Below are 24405 nucleotides of genomic sequence, written 5' to 3' on the forward strand. Positions count from 1 at the left end.
GAATGTCCTCTCAAAAATATTACTGGTTAACATTTTAAAAAGAACTGTCATTAGCCCCTTCCCCTTTTCTAAAAAGGCGAATGTGAAATTTCAGAGGATCTATTAGAAAAAGTGTTGGGAGCTATGTATGAAGTTTGATAAAAGGAATTGTTCAGTATAAAAATAACAACTGGGTAAATACTGTAGATAGTGTGTGCAAAATAAAAAATGTTTCTAATATAGTTAGTTAGCCAAAATGGGGGCACATGGGTCATAACTGTTTACCTTTGAATCTGAGCTGAATGCTAAGGATCAATTGCAAACTCTCTCTGAACAGTTATGTCCCATGTGGCCTCCCTTCAAGTCGCTGACTAACTCAGAGTTAGAGAGCTGAAAAGCAGGAAGTAATGTTCTGGCCAATATATTAGACATCCAGTCACTCCAGTCTTTATACATTACATTTTTTGGCTAACTAAACATTTTTGTTTTGCACAGACTATCTACTTATGCAGTTTTTATTTTTACGCTGAACTGTTTCTTCAAGGGTCAATTGCAAACTTACTGAACCGCTATGTCCCATGTGGCCCCCCTTCAAGTCGCTGACTAACTCCAAGTTAGAGAGCTGAAAAACAGGAAGTAGTGTTCTGGCTATTATGTTAGACATCCAGTCACTCCAGCCTTTATACATTACATTTTTGCCTAACTAACTATATTAGAATTTTTCTATTTTGCACAGCCTATTTCTATTTACCTAGTTTTTATTTTTACACTGAACTGTTCCTTTAAGAAAGATTAGGATGTACTGATCCCTGTAATTCATGTGAGTACAAGTGTGGAAATTGCAATAAAGTCAAAGAATGTTTTTCGACATCACTAGTGATGAGGAAATTTTTTCGCCAGAAAATGATGCCCATAGACTCTAATGTCTAAAAAATTTGTTGCGCATCAAAGAGTTTTTGCCCATAGACTTCAATGCGTTCCGGTAAATTTTTGCCATTTCATGAATTTTGGCGAAGCGAAATGGGTCAGATTCGCTCATCACTAGACACAAACCTACTAGGCAAATTAATTAAAAACTGAATTCAAGCAAAAACCAAAACGAGAGAATGTTTTCAAATTAGAATTTTATGAAAATCATTATTTATGAATCAGTCGAACAATACGATGTATCGATTAAATTATTTTTAGCGAATTAACATGTTTGAGTTTTCCCACATCAAGTTGTATTGTAAATATGCAAGCAGCTGAGAATAAAAATGTGAAGCTTTGAAAAAACTTGACCTGATGATTTCTGTCTTTTTCAAGCAACAAAAAAAGGTTGAATACGAAAAATTGATAAATTGACCTTTAGATATGGGATCCATTTTCCAGAAACCCATTATCCAGAAAGCTCCAGATTACAGGAAAGCCATCTCCCATAGATTCAATTATAATTAAGTAATTCACATAAAAAAAAATATTTTACTTTCTTCTGCAATAATAAAACAGTGCATTTTACTATTCCAACTAAAGTATAATAAATCCTATTGGGTTTAATTAATGTTTAAATTATTTTTTTATGGAATTTCAGAAATACCCTTATCTGGAAAACCCTAGGGTCCATGTATTCTGTATAACAGTTCCCATACCTGTATTATAAACTCTACAGGACTCGAATGAGGAAGCGGTATGCAAACAGCAGCCCAATACATAGAAATACAAACATTTATTTCTTTTCATTTTTTTTTTTGCAGAAAATATCAATCTGCTAATTCATTTGTGATCTCCAAAGTCTCTTGTGAGTATATTCTGTGGGATTTCTTTTCAGAGGGGAATTTTTATGTCATGATGTGGTAAAATGACTAATTTGGGATTATTTACTGTTTCCTTCTGTTGCAGTTCAGGCTGTGACATGTGAAACAACAGTTGAACAGCTGTGTCCTTTCCAGCCTCCGACCACACACTGTCCCAGGTGGGTTCCAGTATTTGCTTTAACAAGTCAACTACTTATATCTTGTCCTAATGTAACAGAAACTTTGCTGTCAAAATCCACTGACAATGTGATTTTTCACTCCTCCCCATTACTGATCTTTCTCCTAACATACATAGTATTTACTTGAAACTGAATTTGGAATGGATCACAGAATAAAAATGTTTCCTACACATCTAAGAATGCCAGGTCATACCATAACAACCCATCCTCCAATTGCATTTCTGGCCACACTGACTGCACACAGTGACAAGTGATAGCAAGTGCTGCATTCTGGAAGAAGGCATAACATAGCCAAAAATAAATGAAAACCCCTAGCTCCTTCCTGAATTAAAAAAAAGTGTGGGAAGTGGCTTCACGATAAATGTGTAGGCCAAATGAGATATATTATAAAATACAAAAATAACAGGCACTAACATATTCATAGCATTAGTTAGGTTCATATTCCCAACATTAGGCCCAAGATTATGCTGGTAAAAAATAGCAGTGTCTGCACAAACTGAAAAATGTTTTAAAATTTTGCTTTCCTTTAAATTACTGAACTAATATTCAGTTAGTATAAGCACTGTTTCTGAGATCTGTGTTGCATGGAGTCAACCAACTTCTGGCACCTGTGAACAGGTATTCCAGCCAAGGATGGTTGGATTATATTCCACGATTCTTCTTCATTTCTTGGTTTTGCCTCAGAAACAGCATTTTTTATGTCACCCCACAAGTTTTCTATTGGATTAAGGTCTGGGGATTGGGCTGGTCACTCCATAGTGTCCATCTTGTTGGTCTGGAACCAAGATGTTGCTCATTTACTGGTGTGTTCGGGGTCATGGTCTTGTTGATACCCCCATTTCAAGGGCATTTCCTCTTTGGCATAAGGAAACATGACCTCTTCAAGTTTTTTGATGTATTGAAACTGATCCATGATCCCTGGTATGAGATAAATAGACCCAACACCATAGTATGAGAAACATCCCCATATCATGATGCGTGTGCCACCATGTTTCACTGTCCTCACAGTGTATTGTGTTTTGAATTGACAAACTGTCTACGTTCTTAGAGCTAAAAAGAACAATCTTGGTTTCATCAGTCCATTTTTCTTAAGCCAGTCAATGTGTTCTTTGGCAAATTGTAACCTCGTCAGCAATGGGACTTTGTGGGGGCTTCTTGCCGAAAGTTTGGCTTCACATAGGCATCTTCTAATTGTAACAGTATCACAGATAACTTTAAACCTTCTATGATATTCCTAGAGCTGATCATTGGCTGAGTCTTTGTCATTTGGGCTATTCTTTTATCCATTCGAATGGTTGTTTTCCATTTTCTTCTGCGTCTTTCAGGTCTTAAAGCATTTGGGATCATTTTTGCTGTCAATCATTTTCTGTACTTCTTTATATGTACTCCCCTCTCCAATCAACTTTTTCAAAGTACACTGTTCTTCTGAAAAAATGTCTGGAATGAGCCATTTTACTCAGATTTTCAGAGAGAAATGCACTATAACCAGCATGAACAACATATGCTCCTTCCTTACTTAAATAAGGGCCGTAATTGACACCTGTTTTTTCACAGAATGAATGACCTCACTAATTGAACTCCGCAATGCTATTTTTTGGAACTAGCTATTATTATTTTTAACACTAATATTATTTTGAACAAGCCCCAACTAATGATTGAATTACACAGAATCAGCAGCATGCATGTCATGACTGTTGGCATTGTTGGTTTTCTTTTACTCTACTACACCTACTTGTAAATTATTTGCCATGCATAAAATTAATTTTATTAAAAGCAGGAAGCACTGCTTCCTGCTTTTCAGCTCTCTTGGTTTCCACTGATTGGTTACCAGGCAGTAACCAATCAGAGACTTGAGGGGGGCACATGGGACATAACTGTTACTTTTGAATCTTGGCTAAGCTAAGGATCAATTGCAAACTGACTGAACAGTTGTGTCCCATGTGGCTCCTCTTAAAGTTGCTGACTAACTCAGAGTTAGAGAGCTGAAAAGCAGGAAGTAGTGTTCTGGCTATTATGTTACACACCTGCTCACTCCAGCCTTTACACATTACATTTTTGGCTAACTAACTATATTAGAAACATTTTTTATTTTGCAGATACTATATATTTACCCAGTTTTTATTTTTACACTGAACTGTTCCTTTAAGGAAAATGTCACCAATATCCAATCACAATGGTTCCATTAAACTATTTAGGTAGGTTTTAGGTGAAACTCACAAGTTGTGAAAATGTCTACCTGAATAGTTCAATGGAACTACCATTGATCATTATGTTTTGTGCCAGTAACCCCTTTTAATAACTCCTTCCAAAACCACTTATCCAGGATGAGTTGGGATGTCAGTTGCACATGAACTCCTCTCTGGCAGTGCCTCCACCTAATGGGATACGGGAATATACATGCGGATGGCCCCGTTAAGAAAACATTCAAATACACAAATAACACATAACTTTATGTAACATTTAAGGCAAAGTAAAACACATATACATTTTCAATACCCATTCCCCTGGGAATATATGCAGTCCAAGATCCTGGCCCTCCGTGCCAGGCAAAATCCTGTAGACAAGAGTCTTAATTCCCTTTCCCCAAAGAGTACATTGTTCCCAGGTAGCGTTACCTGCCCCCAAGCAGGTGGAGGATCAGCAACTGCTTTGTCTCTTGGCCGAGATCACCAGCACAAACAACCACCTTGGGTAAAGCTCAGTCTCACCAAGTAACTATGCTTGGCACTCAGATTAGCTCAGCCTTCCCATCTGAAATATCACAAAATATTCAGTGCAAAATCTCACAATGACATCACTGGAGTCACCAGGTAGGGTTTTTTGTTTATAAAGACACTTATCGGCAGCACCCTCTGCCCCTCCCTCGAGACAACCTCAAATAGATACATTGGTGAGACAGAAGATTTTTATTTTATTTGAACTTTTCTTTTAATGTTTTAGGCAAACAGGTTTGGGGAGGCTTAGCCTCTCCAAGCCTTAATGAAAATCACCTATGATGGGGATCAAGTAGTACTTAGTCAGGGGACAGGCTAGGGTCAATACTGTGAAAGCAGTGCAGTACCAAATCAGAATCCAAATCATAGTCAGGGACAGGCAATAAGGTCAGGACAAGCAGCAATTATCAAAGTCAGAGGCAGACAGGGCTGTATTTAGGTCTGATGCTGCCCTAGACTTCCGCAGTCTTCCTCTAACCCCTACCCCTCAGCTCCGTCCTATGGAAATCCATGGCAGAGGGTGAGGAGGGTTTTTTTTTTTAAAAAAAAAACAAAACTGAAAAAATAGGCCCCCAAAACCATGCTGCCCTCAGGCACAGGCCCGCGGGGCCTATATACAAATATGGCCCTGGAGGCAGGTAAGTGGTCACACACTATAATCAGATCAATATCGCACCCATTAATTAACAGAAAATAATACAAATGCAAGTTATACACTATAGGGGCAGATTTATCAAGGGTCAAATTGAAAATATGGTAAAAACTAGTGATGGGTGAATCTGTCCAGTTTTGCTTCGCACAAAAATTTGCAAAACGGTGAAATAATATGCAAAACGGCAAAAAAATTGCGAAATGCATTAAAGTCAATGGGCGTTAAATTTTTTTTATAGCATGACAATTTTGACGCAAGCGACAATTTGTATACATGCGACTATTTTGTCCAAATGCATTAAAGGGCATGTAAAGTCTAAAATCGAATAAGGCTAGAAATGCTGCATTTTGTATACTAAATATAAACATGAACTTACTGCACCACAAGCCTAATCAAACAAATAATTTATGCTTTCAAAGTTGGCTACAGGGGGTCACCATCTTGTAACTTTGTTAAACATCTTTGCAAGACTAAGACTGTGCACATGCTCAGTGTGGTCTGGGCTGCTTAAGGATCGTCATAAACAAAGCCGCTTTGAATTCTGCATGGCTGGGAAGTAAGACGGGGCTCCCCCTGCTGTTCATAAGTATGATTGTTTCCCTGCTCAGCAGTTAGGGACCATCTGACAATTCCTATCCACAGCAGTAAATGAAGGGAGAATTTCACTGCATACAGTCAGGTTTCTTATAAAAACCGGTACACATTTTTAAATTAAAGTATATTAATTTTAAGCAAAATGTATCAATCAATAAACACATTTTCTCCTATTTTAATCCATTGTATTGAAACGTGTTTGTGAAAATTCTCATTCATCCAGGTCATGGTATTGAAACGTTTCCTTTTCTTTATTGTCAATAAACATAGACGTTAGATGGCAAAGGGCAATACCTTTAACTAATGGTTTATAGAAGCATAGTCAGGGATCAGTGGAGGAATTAACGGAAGAATAGCTAACTGGTGGTGGAGCTAGTCACATTTACTAATGGAGCAATTTTTTTTTATATGTCTTATTTTCTTAGCTGACCATTTATTTGAAGGAGAACACAAATCTTATGCATTCATTGAGTGGCCTATTTGTTAGACACTCCCCCCATAATCTGGGGTCTTAAAAATTATATAAAAAAAAGTCCATTATGTACTTCCAGCTGTATTGCTTCATGATTCCAGGGATTGCTAATTCCAAAGCAAGTAAAAAGCAAAAGCACAGTTAATACCGACTAAACCAGTCATAAGCATACTGCCAAAATAAAGCATGTGCACATTTTAGTTTCAACCTGTTCTTAATTATGCAATAATCAGACTGCTTCAGATAAATAATGATTTCTAACCAGGAATTCTTGCACATTCCATAAGAAACCTTTGCCGTTATCATCTGCATGCTCTGAGTTTCTAACATTCTCATCCCTCTCACCATAACTTTATCAGCATATAATTATGCACTAGCCTGACCTTATATACTTCTCCTAGGAAAGGAAAAAAAACACAAGTTATTCTGACTTTAGAGTAGGTGTTTTTTTTCAGGAAAGGAAAGTCCATAACCATGAGTTTAGTCTGATGCTAGAGCAGTAGCAGAAAAGCAAAGCCTATAATGTATGCTACTCAGACCCATCATTAGTCCTTTCAGGAAAACACAGTCCATAAGCATGACTTGTTCTGACTGTACAGTAGCTCTCTGGTAGGAAAGAAAAATCCATAACCATGAGCATGTTTGGCCATACAGTGGTTCTTGCAGAAAAAAAATCCATAACAATGAATGTGCGAGATGCTAGAGTAGCTAGAGTAAAAAGCAAGAGTAATCAGACTTTACAGTAGTCTTTTGCAGAGGATAACATAACAATGAAATATAGGTACGGGACCTGTTATCCAGAATGCTCAGGACCTCGGGCTTTCTGGATAACAGAGATTTGTGTAATTTGGATCTTCGTAACTTAAGTCTTCTAGAAAATCATGTAATAAACCTTCCAATAAGGATTAATTAGCCTCATACATGGTGGACATGACGGACTTAGGAAACGGAAAACTCCTGGATAATGTTACTGCTTTTAAAAACGTGAATGTAAAAGTAAAGCTAGCGATCTGGGAGAACAAGGGGGGTACCAATTGAATGGATATGTATATTAAAAAAGGGGGTTCCTTGTCCTTTAAAGGAGAAGGAACGCTTAGAACTAATTAAGCTTTATCAAAAAGGTCTATATAAATACACCAGTAAACCCTCAAAGTAATGTTGCTCTGAGTCCTCTGTCAAAAGAAATCCTGCATTTCTTTCCTTCTATTGTGTACACATGGGCTTCTGTATCAGACTTCCTGTTTTCAGCTTAAACCTCCAGGGCTTGGGTTTGAGCATGCTCAGTTTGCTTCTCTCTCCCTCCCTCCTCCCCTCCCTGCTGTAAACTGAGCTCAGACGAGCAGGGAGAGACTCAGTCAGGAAGTGATGTCACAGCCAGCAAATATGACAGCTGCTATCCTAAGCTAACAGAGTCAGTGTCTAGAGCTGTTTACTCAGGTATGAAAAAGCATTCTAATAAATAAAATTGTATTATAGCGTGCACTGATGTGGCTAATCTATTGACAATAAACTGCCTTGGTAGCTTTCCTTCTCATTTAAACATGACACGTTAAAAATTCTCATTGTATTTTACTTTGTAGTGGACCAAAGAAGGGCGAGCAAAATCATACTTATACAGGGTTAGGATCCATTATCCGGGAATCCTTTATCCAGAAACCTAAGAGTTATGGGAAGGCAATTTCCCATAAACACCACTTTAAACAAATAATTGTAATTATTATTATTTCCTTTTTCTCTGTAATAATAAAACAGAACCTTCTACTAAATCCAAGCAAATATGTAATTCATTGTTAATGGAGGCAAAACTATTTTATTTTATTTAATGTTTTAATGATCTTTTAAGCAGACGTATAGAGATCCAAATTACAGAAATATCCCTTATCTGAAAACCCCCAGGTCCTGAGCACTCTGGATAACAATTCCCATCCCTCTATATTGGTTGAAGCTGCTTGGATAAGAGAAAACGCAGATGCTGAGGTCAAAGACTGCAACAGCTAAAGGGCTTTTCATAGCCGTATTTGTTATTTAGTGCAAATGAATACAGCAAATAGGGCTGATTTCTCATTCAAGGCTTATTTGAAGTTCAGTGAGAGACGGAACTTTCTGATTTTTATCTTTTTACATAAAAATGTGTAATTTATCCATGAAATGCCTTTGTGGTATGGTGGAATTGCTCCAAATTCCACAGCAGAAGGAATCTGAAACTGTTATTTGTTATGATTATACGTCTACTCAAATCCCCTCCTACGCGCAGGTTATTTTCCCTGCGGCTATTTTATGTATTCTTGAATGTAGAATGAAGTTTCAAATTAAGTCATTTGATACCTGCTACACTTACTGCTGTGTTGGAATATCTGAACCATATATTACACCAGCATGGTGTTTTTTCCCCTGCAAAGAAAACCCCCGGCAGGCTGCTGTGTAAAGCCTGGCTAACTTAAACACACACGCTCATTTAGACGTCTTCTGATTACAGAAAAGTAATCCAAAGGCAATTATCCAACGCTGTAGGTAATTGCTGCCATTCACCTTTCCCTCCTCTGGAAATCCTTTTAAATCTATCCAAATATTAGAAGGGATTGTGCTCTGGTAATGAAGAGTTGTCAGCAAGTGACCTCTAGAGATGTCTTGTAATGGGATCTGTGTCAGTAAGCAGGGAAGTGATAACAAGTAAAGGATCTGTCTTTTCAACCCAACTCGGGACTTGGAAATGAACAAATGAAACTCTTGTAGTAAATAGCGTAAAAAAAATATATACACGTATGGGATCCATTTTCCTGAACCCCATTATGCAAAGCACTGAATTAGGGGAAGGCCTTCTCCCATAGACTCCATTTTAAGCAAATAATCCAAAATGTTTGGATTTTTCTCTGTAATAATAAAACAGCGCCTTGTACTTGGTCCAAACTAAGATATAATTAATCGTCATTGGAGGCAAAACCAGCCAATTGGTTTAGTTAAGGTTAAAATGATTTTCTAGTAGACAAGATATGAAGATCCATATTATGGAAAGATCCATTATCCGGAAAACCTCAGGTCCTGAGCATTCTGGATAACAGATTCCATACCTGTATATATTACCTGTTGTCACATTTAAATAACAGTAATTGTACTGACACTTACAAATGGCGACGAGTGACATTTTTCACCAGGAATGGATTTGCTGTAAAATTCTGCATTTTGTTATTGGCAAATGTTTCGCCTAAATCGTCTCAGCAACACAAAACGCTTAGAAATTGCAATTTATTTTTTGTGAAAAAAAGCCCATAGACTTTGCACCCTGCTCTACCATTGGTGTCCATGGACACTTTCTGGGGGACCTTCTCTTTCATTATCCTTTCATGGGCACTACAGAGACTTTGGTTTTCATCATTAATACAGTGGTGGTTGTGTTAACCAGTGCTGTATTCATTAGGGCTGCTGGGGGAGGTAACAGGCATTCCTCATTATGGCACCTACCTACCCATCTAACTTGCATATCATTCAGACTTTCAAGATAGTCAGCACCAGCAGAGACAATTTGCAAATAAGCCCTACCCTTTAATCTCCTGAGAGGTACAGAGTGCAGCAAGTACTTACTGAATGAGCACCAAAAAGCATGATTTGGAGCCCTGTAATAGTCTAACATCCAGGGCCCTTTATAAACGAGGCTCACTGTATGTTTGGCCAGTTTGGCCAGTTATGGCCACCAAGGAAGTTATGGAATCCTGCTAGATTTTTGGCAGAAAATATATACCCCACATTTATAATTGCTAGTACAATGTGCAAAGTGCACACATGGTTGCAAAACTTAGTGGGTTATTTATCAAAGTTCAAATTTATCTCAATATTTTCTGCTACAAACTCCAATCAAATTTGCTTGGGTTTTTTTACGCTTATTTATTATTACATTTTCCCGATAATTTGCTTTGCAGGAAAAAAATCTGATTTTTCATGAATTTTTCGGACTTTTTCATCCAATTTTCAAGATTTTCAAGATTTTTCATAATTTTCACCCGAAAACTCAGAAAACTTTGGGGTATTGCCTGAAACCCAGTGCACATCAAGAAATCATTGGGACTTCTCCCATTGACTTATATGCAACCTCGACAGGTCTGAGATGCCGGATTTTCAGATAAAGACCATCCTCAGGGTTCAATAAATTCCAAAAAATTTGTAATATATTAAAAGTATGATTTTATATAAAACAAATCACAAATTTTTCATATTTTTGCATTCAGAGTTTAGTAAATAACCCCCTTAGTGTGCATTGACGCTGTTCACAACTGTGCTTGCAGCAGTACAGGCTCCTAGCGTTTACTTAGGGTGAGTGGTAATACACCTGTAGCGCTTTAGTAAATTGAGTGCACCTTACTCTACTATAAGCTCCACTCCCAATAAATGTGCTCCGGATGAGACCTAAAAATCTTAGGGAGTAAGCCCTGGCAGCTGTGTGGAATCAGGGTGTAGTGTAACTGTATTCAGGGTGCAAATAATTGGGCGCCAGTGTTTCTTATAACTTAAACATTGAAAAGATTTATTGGACACATACAATCCTCAGTGAAGTGTACATAAAAGAGAACATGCAGGATCATACATCAATATTGGTTAGGCAATAATCACAGCACCTTTGGTCAATATAAGTTCCCTCATGAACGAGAACAATGTATGCAGCCTTGAGGAGGTACACCCAGCTTTCAGCCTTTTCCTTGAGGGGAAACTCTACCCTTGGTCTGTACACTTAGTCCCTACTTCTGGGCAATTAGTACCCAGGATCTTAATCCCACTCACAATCCTCAGAGGAGCCTCAAGATGCTCAGCTAAATATCCTGACTGTCTGTCACTCCTAGAGTGACCTATAAAGGTGAGTAGCCTATCCTTGCTAGACTTGACCTGTCTAGGTTCCACTCGAGCTCTGCCGGCCTGCTCAGGCTAGAGCCAGCACAAGATGGACGCCGAAAGCATGGCTTCAGAGAGTTTTATACTCTAGCACAGTGCCATCTACTGGTCACTGTGAGAAACAGCAAGGAGCATAGCTTAAAGCAGGAATAGGAAACAGTTCCCCCTCCTAACTGTATTTTAGGACCCAGTTAGGTGTCTATAACTAGGGGACTGCCTGCTAAATAATACAGAGGATGGCTGTTTTACACATCCCTACACACCTATCTAGCCTGCTAGTGAGCCCTGAAACTACTGCTAGCATGGATGTGGTAGTAATATTCCAGGTTTCCATTAGTGGGTGGTGTTAATAGATGCAGGTGCATTGGATACCAATCACCAGAAGTGCCTCCATTCTCATATACACAGGGGAAACTAGGGTTGCCACCTTTCCTCCCGACTTACTCTGGGCAGGGAGGTAGTGCAGTAGTAGGAGGCAGGGCTGTGACATAATGGGGGCGGGGTGTGACATAGAGGGGCGTGACATGACATAGAGGAGAATGCCACATCAATCACAGGGAAACCTGACGGTTTTCCTAATTTGGAAAATTAGGGTCAAATTCAGACAAGTGACAACGTTAGGGGAAACGGTATGTGCTTGCATGTGATTTATCATAACAGACATTTCTGCACTGGTGCATTGCAGGTAGGGCCTGTAATTATGCTGGAATTCTGAGGGGGGAAAAACGCTGCATTAAATACATTTATTCCCATACAAATATGAAAATATCACGCTAGTGCATCTAAAAAAGCGTTTTTTTAGATTGCCAGTTTTACAAGAGTAATTCAGGTTTATATGCCATGCTGTATGCATAAGCCTGATAGTGCTTATAAATAGAAAATCCCTAAATAGTCTTTTACCTCTGGAAGGTTTACTTGTTGCCTGTTGCTTCTTTAGATGGAAAATATGAAAAGTGCTTAAATGCAGAAACACATTAACAATGATAATGTCACAATAATTAAGCCTCTCTGAGCTGATAAATATGGTAATTTACCTTTGTAACGTTCCAAATATTTATCTAGTATATTAGATTGATAAACCTAATTCAATAGACATATCTGTAGACAAGGCTAGAATCCGTTTGTAGTCAATATGATCATTAGAATATTTCTGATTCCAAGATCATCTACTAACACCCATAGGATCGGTCTCTAAATACATAAAACAACAACATTACTGCAAGTATTTCATATACTCAGTTAGTTTGGCTATAGTGTAACAAAATGTGTTTTATTTTTTAGGGTCTACTGTCCGCGCAATTGCGAACAAGCAAGTCCACATTATGCACGTGTGTTTGGAACACAGATTTATTGTGATGTAAGTTTTCTCAACGCATATTTTGGGATATCTACTGTATATACTGCCTTGTAGTTAAGTGTGGGAAAAGTTACCAATGCTATTCATTTCAGTCAGATATTGTATGACGTGCGATGTGACACAGCAGTTTCCCAATCCTATTGGCCTACAAATCAAGTCTATATATACATATAGATATGACATTACTTGCTATTATAGGTCATGCCCTCACATTCCTACATCCCATGCCTGGTATAGTAGTGTATATAATTATGATGGCCACTTGTATAAATCTGGTGTGCATTCCATAGTGAAGTACACATCACTCTTTTGCTTATTTATAGGTTCCACTTATGAAGATCATGTAATAAGATATTCTATTTAACTTCCAAACCAATAGGATACCTTAGGAGGATGAATGCTTATAGTATATTATTAACACAAATCACAGCAGATTAATATCCTCAGTTGTAAGAAGAAAATGTACCGACCCTTCCCTTTCTTTTTTTCTCCTTAATAACTGTAATGGCCATCTTCTGCCCTTATGACTTTTTTTTATAATAAAAAAGTGTTTTGGAGAAATGCTTTCCAAACTAGTTCATATTTTGAAGTATAGGTTATGTGGCTAAATAATGTTATACTTGCAATCCTACCAGTCTTACTCTTTTTCTTCAATACAGGTATGGTATCCAGAATGCTCAGAACCTGGGTCTTTCTGCATAACGGATCTTTCCATAATTTAGATCTTCATACCTTAAGTCTACTAGATAATTATGGTTTTGCTTCCAATAAGGATTCATTGTATCTTAGTTTGGATAAACTATAAGCTATTGCACAGACAAAAATGAAACAATTTTTTAAAATTTGGTTTATTTGGATAAGATGGAATCTATGGGAGAAGGCCTTTCCATAATTCTGAGCTTTCTGGATAATGGGTTTCCGGATAATGGATCCCTGTAAAATGTTTATTGAAGAAAAACATGAATAACTTAGAGCAGGTACTGCTTAAGTGTTTAATGAAGAAAAACATGAATAAGTTAGAGTAGGTACTGCTTAAGTGTGTAGATATCAATCTTAAAGTTACATTAGCATTCAGAGAATTGAGCAGTTGTGGCAACCAGCTATAGGACAGTCTTACTTATAATCTTATTTTCTTTTAGTAACATACATCCTGTAGTAAATAAGGAAAAAAAAAAAAAAAAAAAAGAAAAAACCCCTCTTCTGACTAATAATTCATTGGTTCACTTCTAAATTTTCAAAATTCAAAATTCATCCACTTACTAGATACTTTAAATTGATTCTATAGCTGCAGGATCTTAAAAATATAAATAGTGAGTAATTCAATTAGTTAAAATTAATACTAATTAATTTCAAGTGCTTATTCCGTGCTAATTCATTCGCTTGTAACAGAAGGCAGACCAAATCAATTCAATTCTGCCATTAAATCACTCCTTTACAATTAATCCACTGCCTAAAGTGCATAAGTGTTATAAAAATATTAAATAAATTTTGCTTAAAGTGCAAGTGCTTTAGTCCGACCAGGGACGTAATAAATAGTGAAAAAATAATTAAAAAAATTAGTAAACCAAATTAATTAGCAATAAATAGATTAACCAGCAACTCAACCCGATATAAAATGGTTCACTAATTTTTAATTAATTAGTATTAATTTTAACTAATTGAATTACTCACTATTTATATTTTCAAGATCCTGCAGCTATGGAATCAATTTAAAGTATCTAGTAAGTGGATGAATTTTGAATTTTGAAAATTTAGAAGTGAACCAACCAATGAATTATTAGTCAGAAGAGGGGTTTTTTCTTTTCTTTTTTCATTATTTACTATTGCACTGATTGAATCAGACCTCTCTATCGACTGAAGCAATAAAGTAGTATTAAGAATGTCTTCTCTTATAATTAACATACATCCTGTGTTATACGATTGGAATTCCTTTCTTCATAAACCCTTTCTTTTAGTAACAAAATTCCCTTCTTCGTTGCATCTTCCAGCAAATTTAGTAACAAGGGCTGTTTTTCAAGGCATTTACAGTAATTCTACTGACCCAATTAAATGACTTTGGTTATTTCAGGTACATACTGATTCTCAACAGTAAACTATTCTTGCCCAAGGATATAGTAAAGAGATCTGAACTGAATTAACAATTCTGTGCAATTAGCTTGACATAATGATAATTTGGGACCACCCTCCATAACTTCACATTATTATGTAAAAAGAAATTTTGAACATGTTTCAGGAAGCACTCCAGAGGAGGAACTTATCGTCTTCAAGCATTTCCATACTTAACGTTAAAATGGATGATCCAAGATATTTACCCAAACATATATAATTCGGTTAGCATGGGTTGGCGCCATGTTGGCACCCATACTTGTATCATGGGCCTGTATAAATAATATACTTTCCCAAAACTTAGATCCACCTCTAAACATTCACAGACAAAGTTCACTTTATATGTAAGTAATCCTGTTATGTGTACGTAAAGATTTTTTACATCTTAAGTACACAGAGTGGCAGAATCATCATTTACCAGTTACGTAGTTAATAACCTCTATAAACTGTTGAAGTAGAGCCTTTTAAAATGTGCAAGTCTATGGCAGTATTTCAGGCAAATGTATGTTAGAAAAGACAATTACAAATCCAAACCAGACTCTATAAGCCTCCCTGGTGCCAACTCTTTGGTGGAATAACCTACTGTATGCCAAAAGGTTTTTATGAACTTTTATAGAAAAAAAGAAGAAAGTGAAATAAAACATACCCATGTATAATGTATATTTGTCCTTACCTGTGTATATACATTTCCTTTGAATAGCTATACAGTACTACCATTTGTAGATTAGTATTACATAGTTTGGCATTTGGCTAAGATGTGACTAAAAGGAAACCATTAAGTAGCTGGATATTTCAATCCCATGACCTGTGAAGCACAGACAAATAAAAGGGGTTTACAACACTGCATTAATGTAAAGTCATGTAATACTCTATGAAATGTACTCACTATTTCACTATTATATCTGCATAAAATACTGTGTATACTACTATGTATACTAGTATTTGTCCCTTTGATCTCAATGAGTGACATATAAAAAACATATTTCTCTAATATGCACACCCTCTGGGCATTTAAAGTTTCAGCATCTTCTTTGACCTTTACAAGCACTTAGACCAAAAATCTATTTGAATGATACTATGTCTGAAAATGCAGCCATGTTTTTCCCAGAATTCTGGCACCACTGCATTAGCAAAGGAGCTGTGCTTTCTGTAATTCATGTGCTGAGCTTTTTGCAATAGTGCATGGCTTTCACTGCAAATTGGGCACAGTTGATCCTATTATTTTCGAGTTTATTTATGTTTTATGGCCAAATTCTGTGATAGCTATGATTATATTGCATTCTATATCAGACTAAAATTCATGGCTAACATTATGGGGACGCTTTGTCTAATTGTGGAATTAGAGCTCACCACAGAAAAACAAATCCACTTTCTATTCATCCCTATGGAAATTTTTGAATCAATGGGTGAAACTTAGAATTCACAATTTGATAATAGAAGATTCTAAAACATGAGGATGCTTTGAACATTGTTAGATGTCATCAAGCACCATCTCCTTCTGGATTATAATCTCTGATTTTGATCTATTCCCTTTAGAGTGGCAAGGTAAAGCCAGTTCTTCATTTCAAGTGGCTAGTTAGCATTATTTATGCACACCTGATAAACAACTGGCACTTCTCTAATATTAGTGCATATGGATGCACATAAAATTACTACTCTTTGTCCAGGCAACGATACTGTAGAGCTATAGATCCAAAGGTTTACTTCCAAACAGTAAAGTGAATGAGTAAGGCAGAAATTTGTGAGTTCTTGACAATGTGTCATTTGGTTTATCATAGTAGATGGAAGAGAATTTGCACATTTGGGGTTCTGTTCTGTTGAGCTGTCTTTTTTCCTTTACCTGCATGTATATCTGTATATTATAGAGTCACTGGCAAACAACTGGGTAGATGGCCATAGACCAACAGGAAGGCCAAAGGATTGAGCCAGATAGATATTTCTATTGTTAACAGCTTTTTAATTCCATCAAATGATGCTCCATTAACTACAGTGGGAACCTGAAATATTGCACCAAATCTTATGCTATGGAGCTGGTGCACCCATGTTCAGCTGGATATTCTACATCCCAATATCTACAGGTTTTTATTAAACTTTTGTTTAAATACCTAACATCTACCTTAAAATTTCAGAATCTGGGGCCTGGTGAGTAAGCATAGCCAGACGCATGCATGTTACAAGCTGAATCTGCATTATTGTATGGGTTTAAAATAACTGCTTTAAGCATCAACAAGTGAAGTGGGCTAAAAATATCGCTGACACGTTGAAAAGATATTGTTGCCCGTGGCACCTGTTTTGTTAAAATAACAGCTTGGCCAAAGCAAAGTGCACCCCAGCGATATGTGATATGTGCGCCTGATCGGAAATCTCTTCAGGGAAATGCATATTCCACAACATAATGCCTGCAGAGGCCTATTACAAAGCTCCTTACTGCTGACCAGGGATCAAAACATCCATGACACAGTGCTGTAAAGCTAGCTCAAAGCCATCGTATTTATTAGGCTTAACACTATTACTACCAGATAGGTGAAAGATCAGTTATCAGGAAACCTGTTATCTGGAAAAGCTCTGAATTACAGGAAGGCGTCTCCATTTTAATGATATCATGCAAATTTTTAAAAATAATTTCCTTTTTCGCTATAATAATAAAACAGTACCTTGTACTTTATCCCAACAAAGATATATCGAATCCTTATTGGAAGCATAACACTCATATTGGTTTAACTAATGTTTAAATACTTTTTTAGTAGATATAAGATACATTCCCCTTATTGGGAAAACCCCAGGTCCCAAGCATTATGGATAACAGGTCCCATACCTGTATATCAATATAGTAAATACTGTGCATGACCTTGCCATGCAAATTGTTACTCAATGTCCAAAAGCCCAGGGCAGAGGGCAGGTGATCTATTCTCTCATAATGTATAACTGGAGACTGAAAGTATCCAAAAAGTACTTGTATGTCACAAGTAGAAGCTGAGCTTTGTATATGGATTGGTATTGGATTCGCTGCTGTATAGCTAGTTCCATTTGGGCTATTTAATATTTAAGGCTACTCCTGCGTCAATACTAGAAGTGTTTCAGGGTCAACCCTCTTTTGGTTGCTCAGATGATTCATGATTTGAGAAATATTTGAAATGATTTGACATAATCTATATGTTTTTCAGATTTCAAGTATCTGCAAGGCCGCTCTGCACGCAGGGGTTCTTCGCAACCACCTAGGAGGCTACATAGATATTATGCCAATGGACAGAAAGAAACATTATTTTGGATCAACTCAAAATGGAATAAAATCTGAAAGGTACAGTACTGATACTCGAGCTTCAGGAAGTAACCATGTAAGGCTTTAGAAGTTACTAAGAGACGATTTGTCAGTCGCTGATATACAGTGCTTTTTAGTATTGGAGCTGTGAACTGGAGATGGTTTTTCCTATCAGCTTTATATCAGTGTGCAGTTTACTTTTTCAAGGCCTTGGTTTTATATCTAGAAATTGATGGCCAACCCTAACACTTGTTGGTTCTTAAAGGAGAAGCAAACCCTAAAGTTAAAAAACCCCTACCCCCTATCTTACATAGACCCCCCTCCTCCCCCCAGCCTAACTGCTACCCCGGACAAATGCCCCTAAGTCTTTACTTACCCCTCGGTACAGATTCTGCCAGCGGAGTTCACAGGCACCATCTTCTTCTCTTTGGTAATCGTTGGGAAGTATTGCCGCATTGGCGCATGTGCAGTTGGAGCAATTTTCTTTTTCGTGACAACTGCGCATGCGCCGAAACTCACCGGGAGAAGCCCTAAAGATTACCGGAGCGGCTGAAGATGGCGCCAGTGAACTCCGCTGGACAGAATCTGCACTGAGGGGTAAGTAAAGACTTAGGGGCATTTGTCCAGGGTAGCAGCTAGGCTGGGGGGGAGGAGGGAGGGGGGGTCTATGTAGGGTAGGGGGGTAGGGTATTTTTTGCTTTAGGGTTTGCTTCTCCTTTAAAGGAGAAGGAAAGGCTTAGTTTACTCAGTTAGGCACCCCCCCCAAGTGATTAAATATACTTACCTGAAACCCCTGGCAGCAGAAAACTGCACCAGTCTGGGGTTCTTTCAGCGAGCATCAAGGAGCAATTGGCTTCCTTCTTCTTCTCTCTTCCAATTTCCCTGGGAAGATGCATGCATAGTAGAACAAAATAGTGACTTCATTAAAGTTAACCTTTCACAGTACTGCGCATGTGCACCCACGCGAAGAAAGAAGAAGATGAAAGGGATAACTCCGTAACTTTTGGCACCTCCAAGTAATCTCAGCCTTTCCTTCTCCTTTAAATCAGCCCCTAGCTATTGTGTTTAATGAATGTAGTGTATCTTACAGAATACTTTATCCAATACGCTGGTTTTGCTTCCAATAAGGATTAATTATATCTTAGTTGGGATCAAGTACAATGGACTGTTTTATTATTACAGAGAAAAGGGAAATCATTTTTTTTAAAATTTGGATTAATTTATTATAATGGAGTCTATGGGAGATGGCCTTTCCTTAATTCTGACCTTTCTGGATAACGGGTTTCCGGATAACAGATCAAATACCGGTATTATCTTCATTACAAACAGCATATGCTTAACAGTTCTAATCTCACAGTGGTGGGAAGGTATGCTACTGAAGGTATGCTACAGGATTACTGTTGTATAAAAGTGCAATTATATGTCTCTCTCTTCTTTTTTTTCCAGTCTGCACAACCCAATAGAAAGCAAGGCATTTAGAATATTTGCTGTAATATGAAGGCCGTCTAAAGATAAACACTTGGAAAGATGACAAATCATGATGTTTGTTTGTATAAAGATGTATTGTTAATGTACAGGAAAACAAATGATCTATACTTTGCTAATGCAACTGTAAATCCTAATAATTAACCCATTATTTAAAGAGAGCATATTTTGGAAATGAAAACACCACATGGATAATGTTTTGCCAATTCTGCCTGTATCATAGGATGTATTTAGTCTTACTTTTTACTATTTTGTATCTATGATTGAATGCATAATGTATAGTTTTAGATTTTGGGAATTTCAGTATCTTTTAGATTTTACTGTGATGTCATATTATTGCTTATAGACCTTTCGATTTACCTAGCGCTGCTGTCATAAGCATTTCAGAAAACGGGCGCTGACATCACAATGCGGTCTAACCTGAGATTGTCAAAACATATTAAAGGGGTAGTTCACCATAAATTATTAGTATAATGTAGAGAGCACCATTCTGAATAACATTTTAATTTGCTTTAATGTTTTATTATTTGTGGTTTTTTGATTTATTTAGCTTTTTATTCAGCAGCTCTCCAGTTTGTAATTTCAGCAATCTGGTTGCTGGGGTTACAAATTACCCTGGCAACCATGCATTGATTTGAATAATGGACTGTGATATTAAGGAGACTGCATAAAAAAATGAGTAATACAAGTTAGCAATAGCAATAAAATTGCAACCTGACAGAGCCTTTGTTTTATAGATGGGGTCAGTGACCCCCATTGGAAAGCTGGAAACAGTCAGAAGAAGAAACCAATATTTAAAGAACTATAAAATAGAAATAATGAAGGCCAGTTGAAAAGTTGCTCAAGTTAACTTAGAGGTGAACCACCCCTTTAAATAAGAGCAATGCTGTACCTTTAAGGACAGGTTAAAACCCTTAAATATAATGTTTATTGATAAACATTTCAGAAATGTAAAGAACTCCTGCTATGTAGATGCAATACTATAATTTGAATATCCAGAATTAATTTAGGGATGCACCAAATCCATAATTGCTGCATTCTTCCAAATTCAATACCAAATCTGAACTCTAATGTGCACATACAAATCTGAATTGCAAACATTGTGAACAAAAATTGTCATGTGTAAATATTCAGAGATTTAAAGTCACATGATTGGGATTTGGTTCTGCTGAAAACTTGGCTCAATCTTAATCCTGCAAAGAGTGCAAGAGCGAATCCTAGATTTAGTGCATTCCCACTTTCTATTTGGACAGGATATTTGGAATCTCTGATCTCTGACGTGGAGCAAACTTCTAGACGTTTGGCTCAGATGGTTCACCATGTCAACAAAATGTGTAGTGGTGAACCATGTGATTTTAAATAAATAAATAAAGTACACCATTAAACCTGCCACAGAAGTTGGCTTTACTGAACATGGCAGCCACCCAACTGACAGTTCATAAAACCCAGGTGCGTTGATTTAATAATCATTTAACAAATGTATTTTTTTTATATTACCTGTCCCAGGAATTGATTTTGATCAACACAGTGCAGTGCACAATATTTCTGAGGAACTAATATTCTATTTGGGATCAATTTAATTCCTACATGAGCTACCAAAATGCAGTAATCTTGCATAGGTCTACAATGAGACCAATATAACTATAGGGGTCATTTATGAATCCCCTGCAACAAGTGCTAGAACAGAAAAGGGCTCAAAATCTCTGAGTGGCACATTCACTAAAATGTGTAATTGCACCAGCATCTGCTTCGCCGCACTTCGCCGCACTGCGCCGCACTTCGCCAGACGTATTTTCGCCAGCGCTACGCTAAAATCACTAAAATCCGAAGTTGCGCTCAGTGGTAGCGTTAGGTTGCGAAGTTGGGCTAGCGTTAATTCGCCAAGCAAAGCGAAGTTACACTAGCGATGGTTAATTTGCATATGGCGCCAAATTGAATTTACAATGGAGGTATAAGTAGCAGCACAACACAAGCCTGGGAAACGTTCAAAACAGCAAATAACATTTTATTTTGCCCTACACATGTGCCCACTGTATAGTTAATGTGCCATGAGTTAGGAAATGTAGGGGGGAAGGAGGGTAGCCCCAAAAAAAATTTCGATCTTTTTCAGCCTATCACCCATAAAAAATGAAAAAACGCCAGCGTTTTTTGGGACTTAGAAAAAATTTTCACTTTTTTTGAAGCAATCCCTATCTACTCTATTGCGCTTCGCCTGGTCTGAGGTGGCGAAGGAAGTCTGGCGTAAAAGGTAACGTTCAGAACAATGCGCGTGTTAGTGAATTTGCGTAGTTACGTCTGTTGCGCAAATTCGCCAGGCGTAAGGGTGTGAAGTAACACTAGCGAATTCACGCTAGCGTTAAGCGCTTCGGCGTTTAGTGAATTTGCCCCTTAGTGCTCACTTACAGCAGAGGATGTGTGCACAGCCTACACGTGCACCTTAAAAGTTATTCTGTCATGATTTATTTCTAAATTACACAGTTTACACTGCAAATAATTTACTCTACAATATAAAATTTCATTCCAGAACCAGCAAATGTATTTTTTTTTTAGTTTAGTTGCTGTTCTTAGATCTACCAGGGAGCTGTTATCTTGGTGCCAGGGAGCTGTTATCTGGTTACCTTCCCATTGTTCTGTTGTTAGGCTGCTGGGGGGGGAGGGGGTGATATCACTCCAACTTGCAGTACAGCAGCAAAGAGTGACTGAAGTTAATCAAAACACATGACTGGGGCAGGTGGGAAACTGACAATATGTCTAGCCCCATGTCAGATTTAAAAAGTAAATATAAAAAAAATCTGTTTGCTCTTTTGAGAAATGGATTTCAATGGATAAGTCTGCTGGAGCAGCAACTGATTTTTTAAAAAAACATTTTTCCCATGACAGTATCCCTTTAAGTACAATGCTCAGTGTCGTGGGTGCCATGCATCCCTGTGCTTACTGCCTGACCAGGAAGGTGGCAAGGACAGGGCTCTATAACATCATGTGCCCACCAGTGCTTTCTACTTGGAATTCTCTTTGCACATTGAATATATCACTCTTATCCAGCTTTATAAATATAACCATGCGCAGGGTAAATAAATTCTCTGTGCGAATCATTCCGCGCTGTTCAAAGTTTATAAGTGAGCCCCACTGTGTTAACAGGCAGCTGGCTTTTATACTCAATAAACGTCAACATTTTAGCCTGATTTTGCCCCTTGCTTTCTCATACAAACCCAATCTTTTTTTCTTGGGGATTTTTTTTGTAAAGGCTTCTTAGTAACAGTGGAAGGACTGTATTCTTTATAATTCCCAGATGCTCTGAGTGTATATTTCCTTCAGCCGTTTCTGTCTTCGGAAACAGTCACAGAAACTCACATAAAGCTTTTAAAGATCTTCATTACAATGATGCCATTTTAACTTGAAACAATGCAACCCTAGCAAATCCCTGCATACAGCATATTCGTAACTAAAACAAACCAAAGGTTCTATTTTTGAGAAGATTTTAGCTAATCATGTTTATATAGGGTTTCCATGAGTGAGAAGAAGCTTTAGATTATAGAATACATTCACAAAATATTTAGTGAAGGGAGTATGCAATGTATAGTAAGCAGCGCACTGCTTCCTTATCAGCTATAAAATACCTTTACATAATAAGAATAAAGGGGTTGTTCACCTTCAAGTCAACGTTTAGTATGATGTAGAACAGTGATCCCCAACCAGTAGCTCATGAGCAACATGTTGCTCTCCAACCCCTTGGATGTTGCTCCCAGTGGCCTCAAAGCAGGTGTTTATTTTTGAATTCCATCCTTGGAGGCAAGTTTTGATGCACTGCCAAACAGAGTCTCCCGTAGGCTTTCAGTCCACATAGGGGCTATCAATAGCCAATCATAACCCTTACTTGGCACCACCCAGGAACATTTTCCGTGCTTGTGTTGCTCCCCAACTCTTTTTAAATGGGAATGTTGCTCAAGGGTGAAAAAGATTGGGGACCCCTGATGTAGAGCGTGATATTCCTAGACAATTTACAACTGGTTTTCATTTTTTATTATTTTTGTTTTTTTGAGTTAACTTTTTATTCGGCTGCTCTCCAGTTTGCAATTTCAGTAATATGGTTGCTAAGGTCCAAATTACCTTAGCAACCATGCATCCATTTGCATAACAGACCAGAATATGAATAGGAGAGGGCCTGAGTAGAAAGATGAGTAATACAAATAACAATAAAGGTGTAGCCTTACAGAGCATTTGTTTTTAGGTGGGGTCAGTGACCCCCATATTGGAAGCAGAAGAAGAAGGCATATAATTCAAAAACTATATATATATATATATATATATATATATATATATAAAAAAAATGAAGACAAATTTTAACATACTAAACATACTAAAAGTTAACTTTACGGTGAACATCTCTATAAGGTGCATAGTCAGAGGAGCAGGCTTTCCTTATGGTTTATTTCCAAGCTGTTTGTGAATGGATCTCTGTTAAGCTTTCTCAGAAAACCACAGTCATACCACATATTGTAGACTTACTGGCCATGGTGCTTCTTGTTTATTTCACAGTAGACCTGTACACTGTGACATTAGTCTTTGTTCTAAAAAACTGCTTTTTAATACACTTTACAAGCACTTTAACACTGTTTAGGACCCATTTGCCAATGTGGTGCAGGTACAATCCACTGCAGCAACCCATGACAACCAGCTGCTTCTATTTGTTCTTTCTGCACTATGCTAATAACAGCTGACTGCTGAATGGGTGCTATAGGATACAGCAGTGAAACAAATATGCACCGTGGTAGCACTGTGCCCATATATCGTATAAGAAAGGCTTATCCTTAGGTAACTCATGTGCCATTACATCTAGATACTGTATACCACAGATATTAAACCATTACCTTTTAGTGATGCATCAGTGACATTTGTGTTTAGTGAATAAATGTTTAATAAACTGTCCAAAAGGTGAG

At 37.4% G+C, this 24405-nt stretch overlaps 1 protein-coding gene across 1 annotated transcript in view; it reads left to right on the top strand.

The window, feature by feature from the left end:
• The window catches only part of crispld1.S (cysteine-rich secretory protein LCCL domain containing 1 S homeolog), a 61427-nt gene extending 41459 nt beyond the window's left edge, over window positions 1-19968 (top strand). Inside the window, exons 11-15 of the mRNA XM_018223813.2 lie at window positions 1713-1756; window positions 1858-1930; window positions 12543-12618; window positions 17889-18022; window positions 19430-19968. Of these exons, the coding sequence (XP_018079302.1) occupies window positions 1713-1756; window positions 1858-1930; window positions 12543-12618; window positions 17889-18022; window positions 19430-19481 (379 nt within the window). The 3' untranslated portion in view covers window positions 19482-19968. The remainder of the gene's footprint in view (window positions 1-1712; window positions 1757-1857; window positions 1931-12542; window positions 12619-17888; window positions 18023-19429) is intronic.
• Window positions 19969-24405: the final 4437 nt, after the last annotated feature.

Source organism: Xenopus laevis, chromosome 6S, assembly GCF_017654675.1.
Source record: "Xenopus laevis strain J_2021 chromosome 6S, Xenopus_laevis_v10.1, whole genome shotgun sequence".
Taxonomy (NCBI): Eukaryota; Metazoa; Chordata; class Amphibia; order Anura; family Pipidae; genus Xenopus; species Xenopus laevis.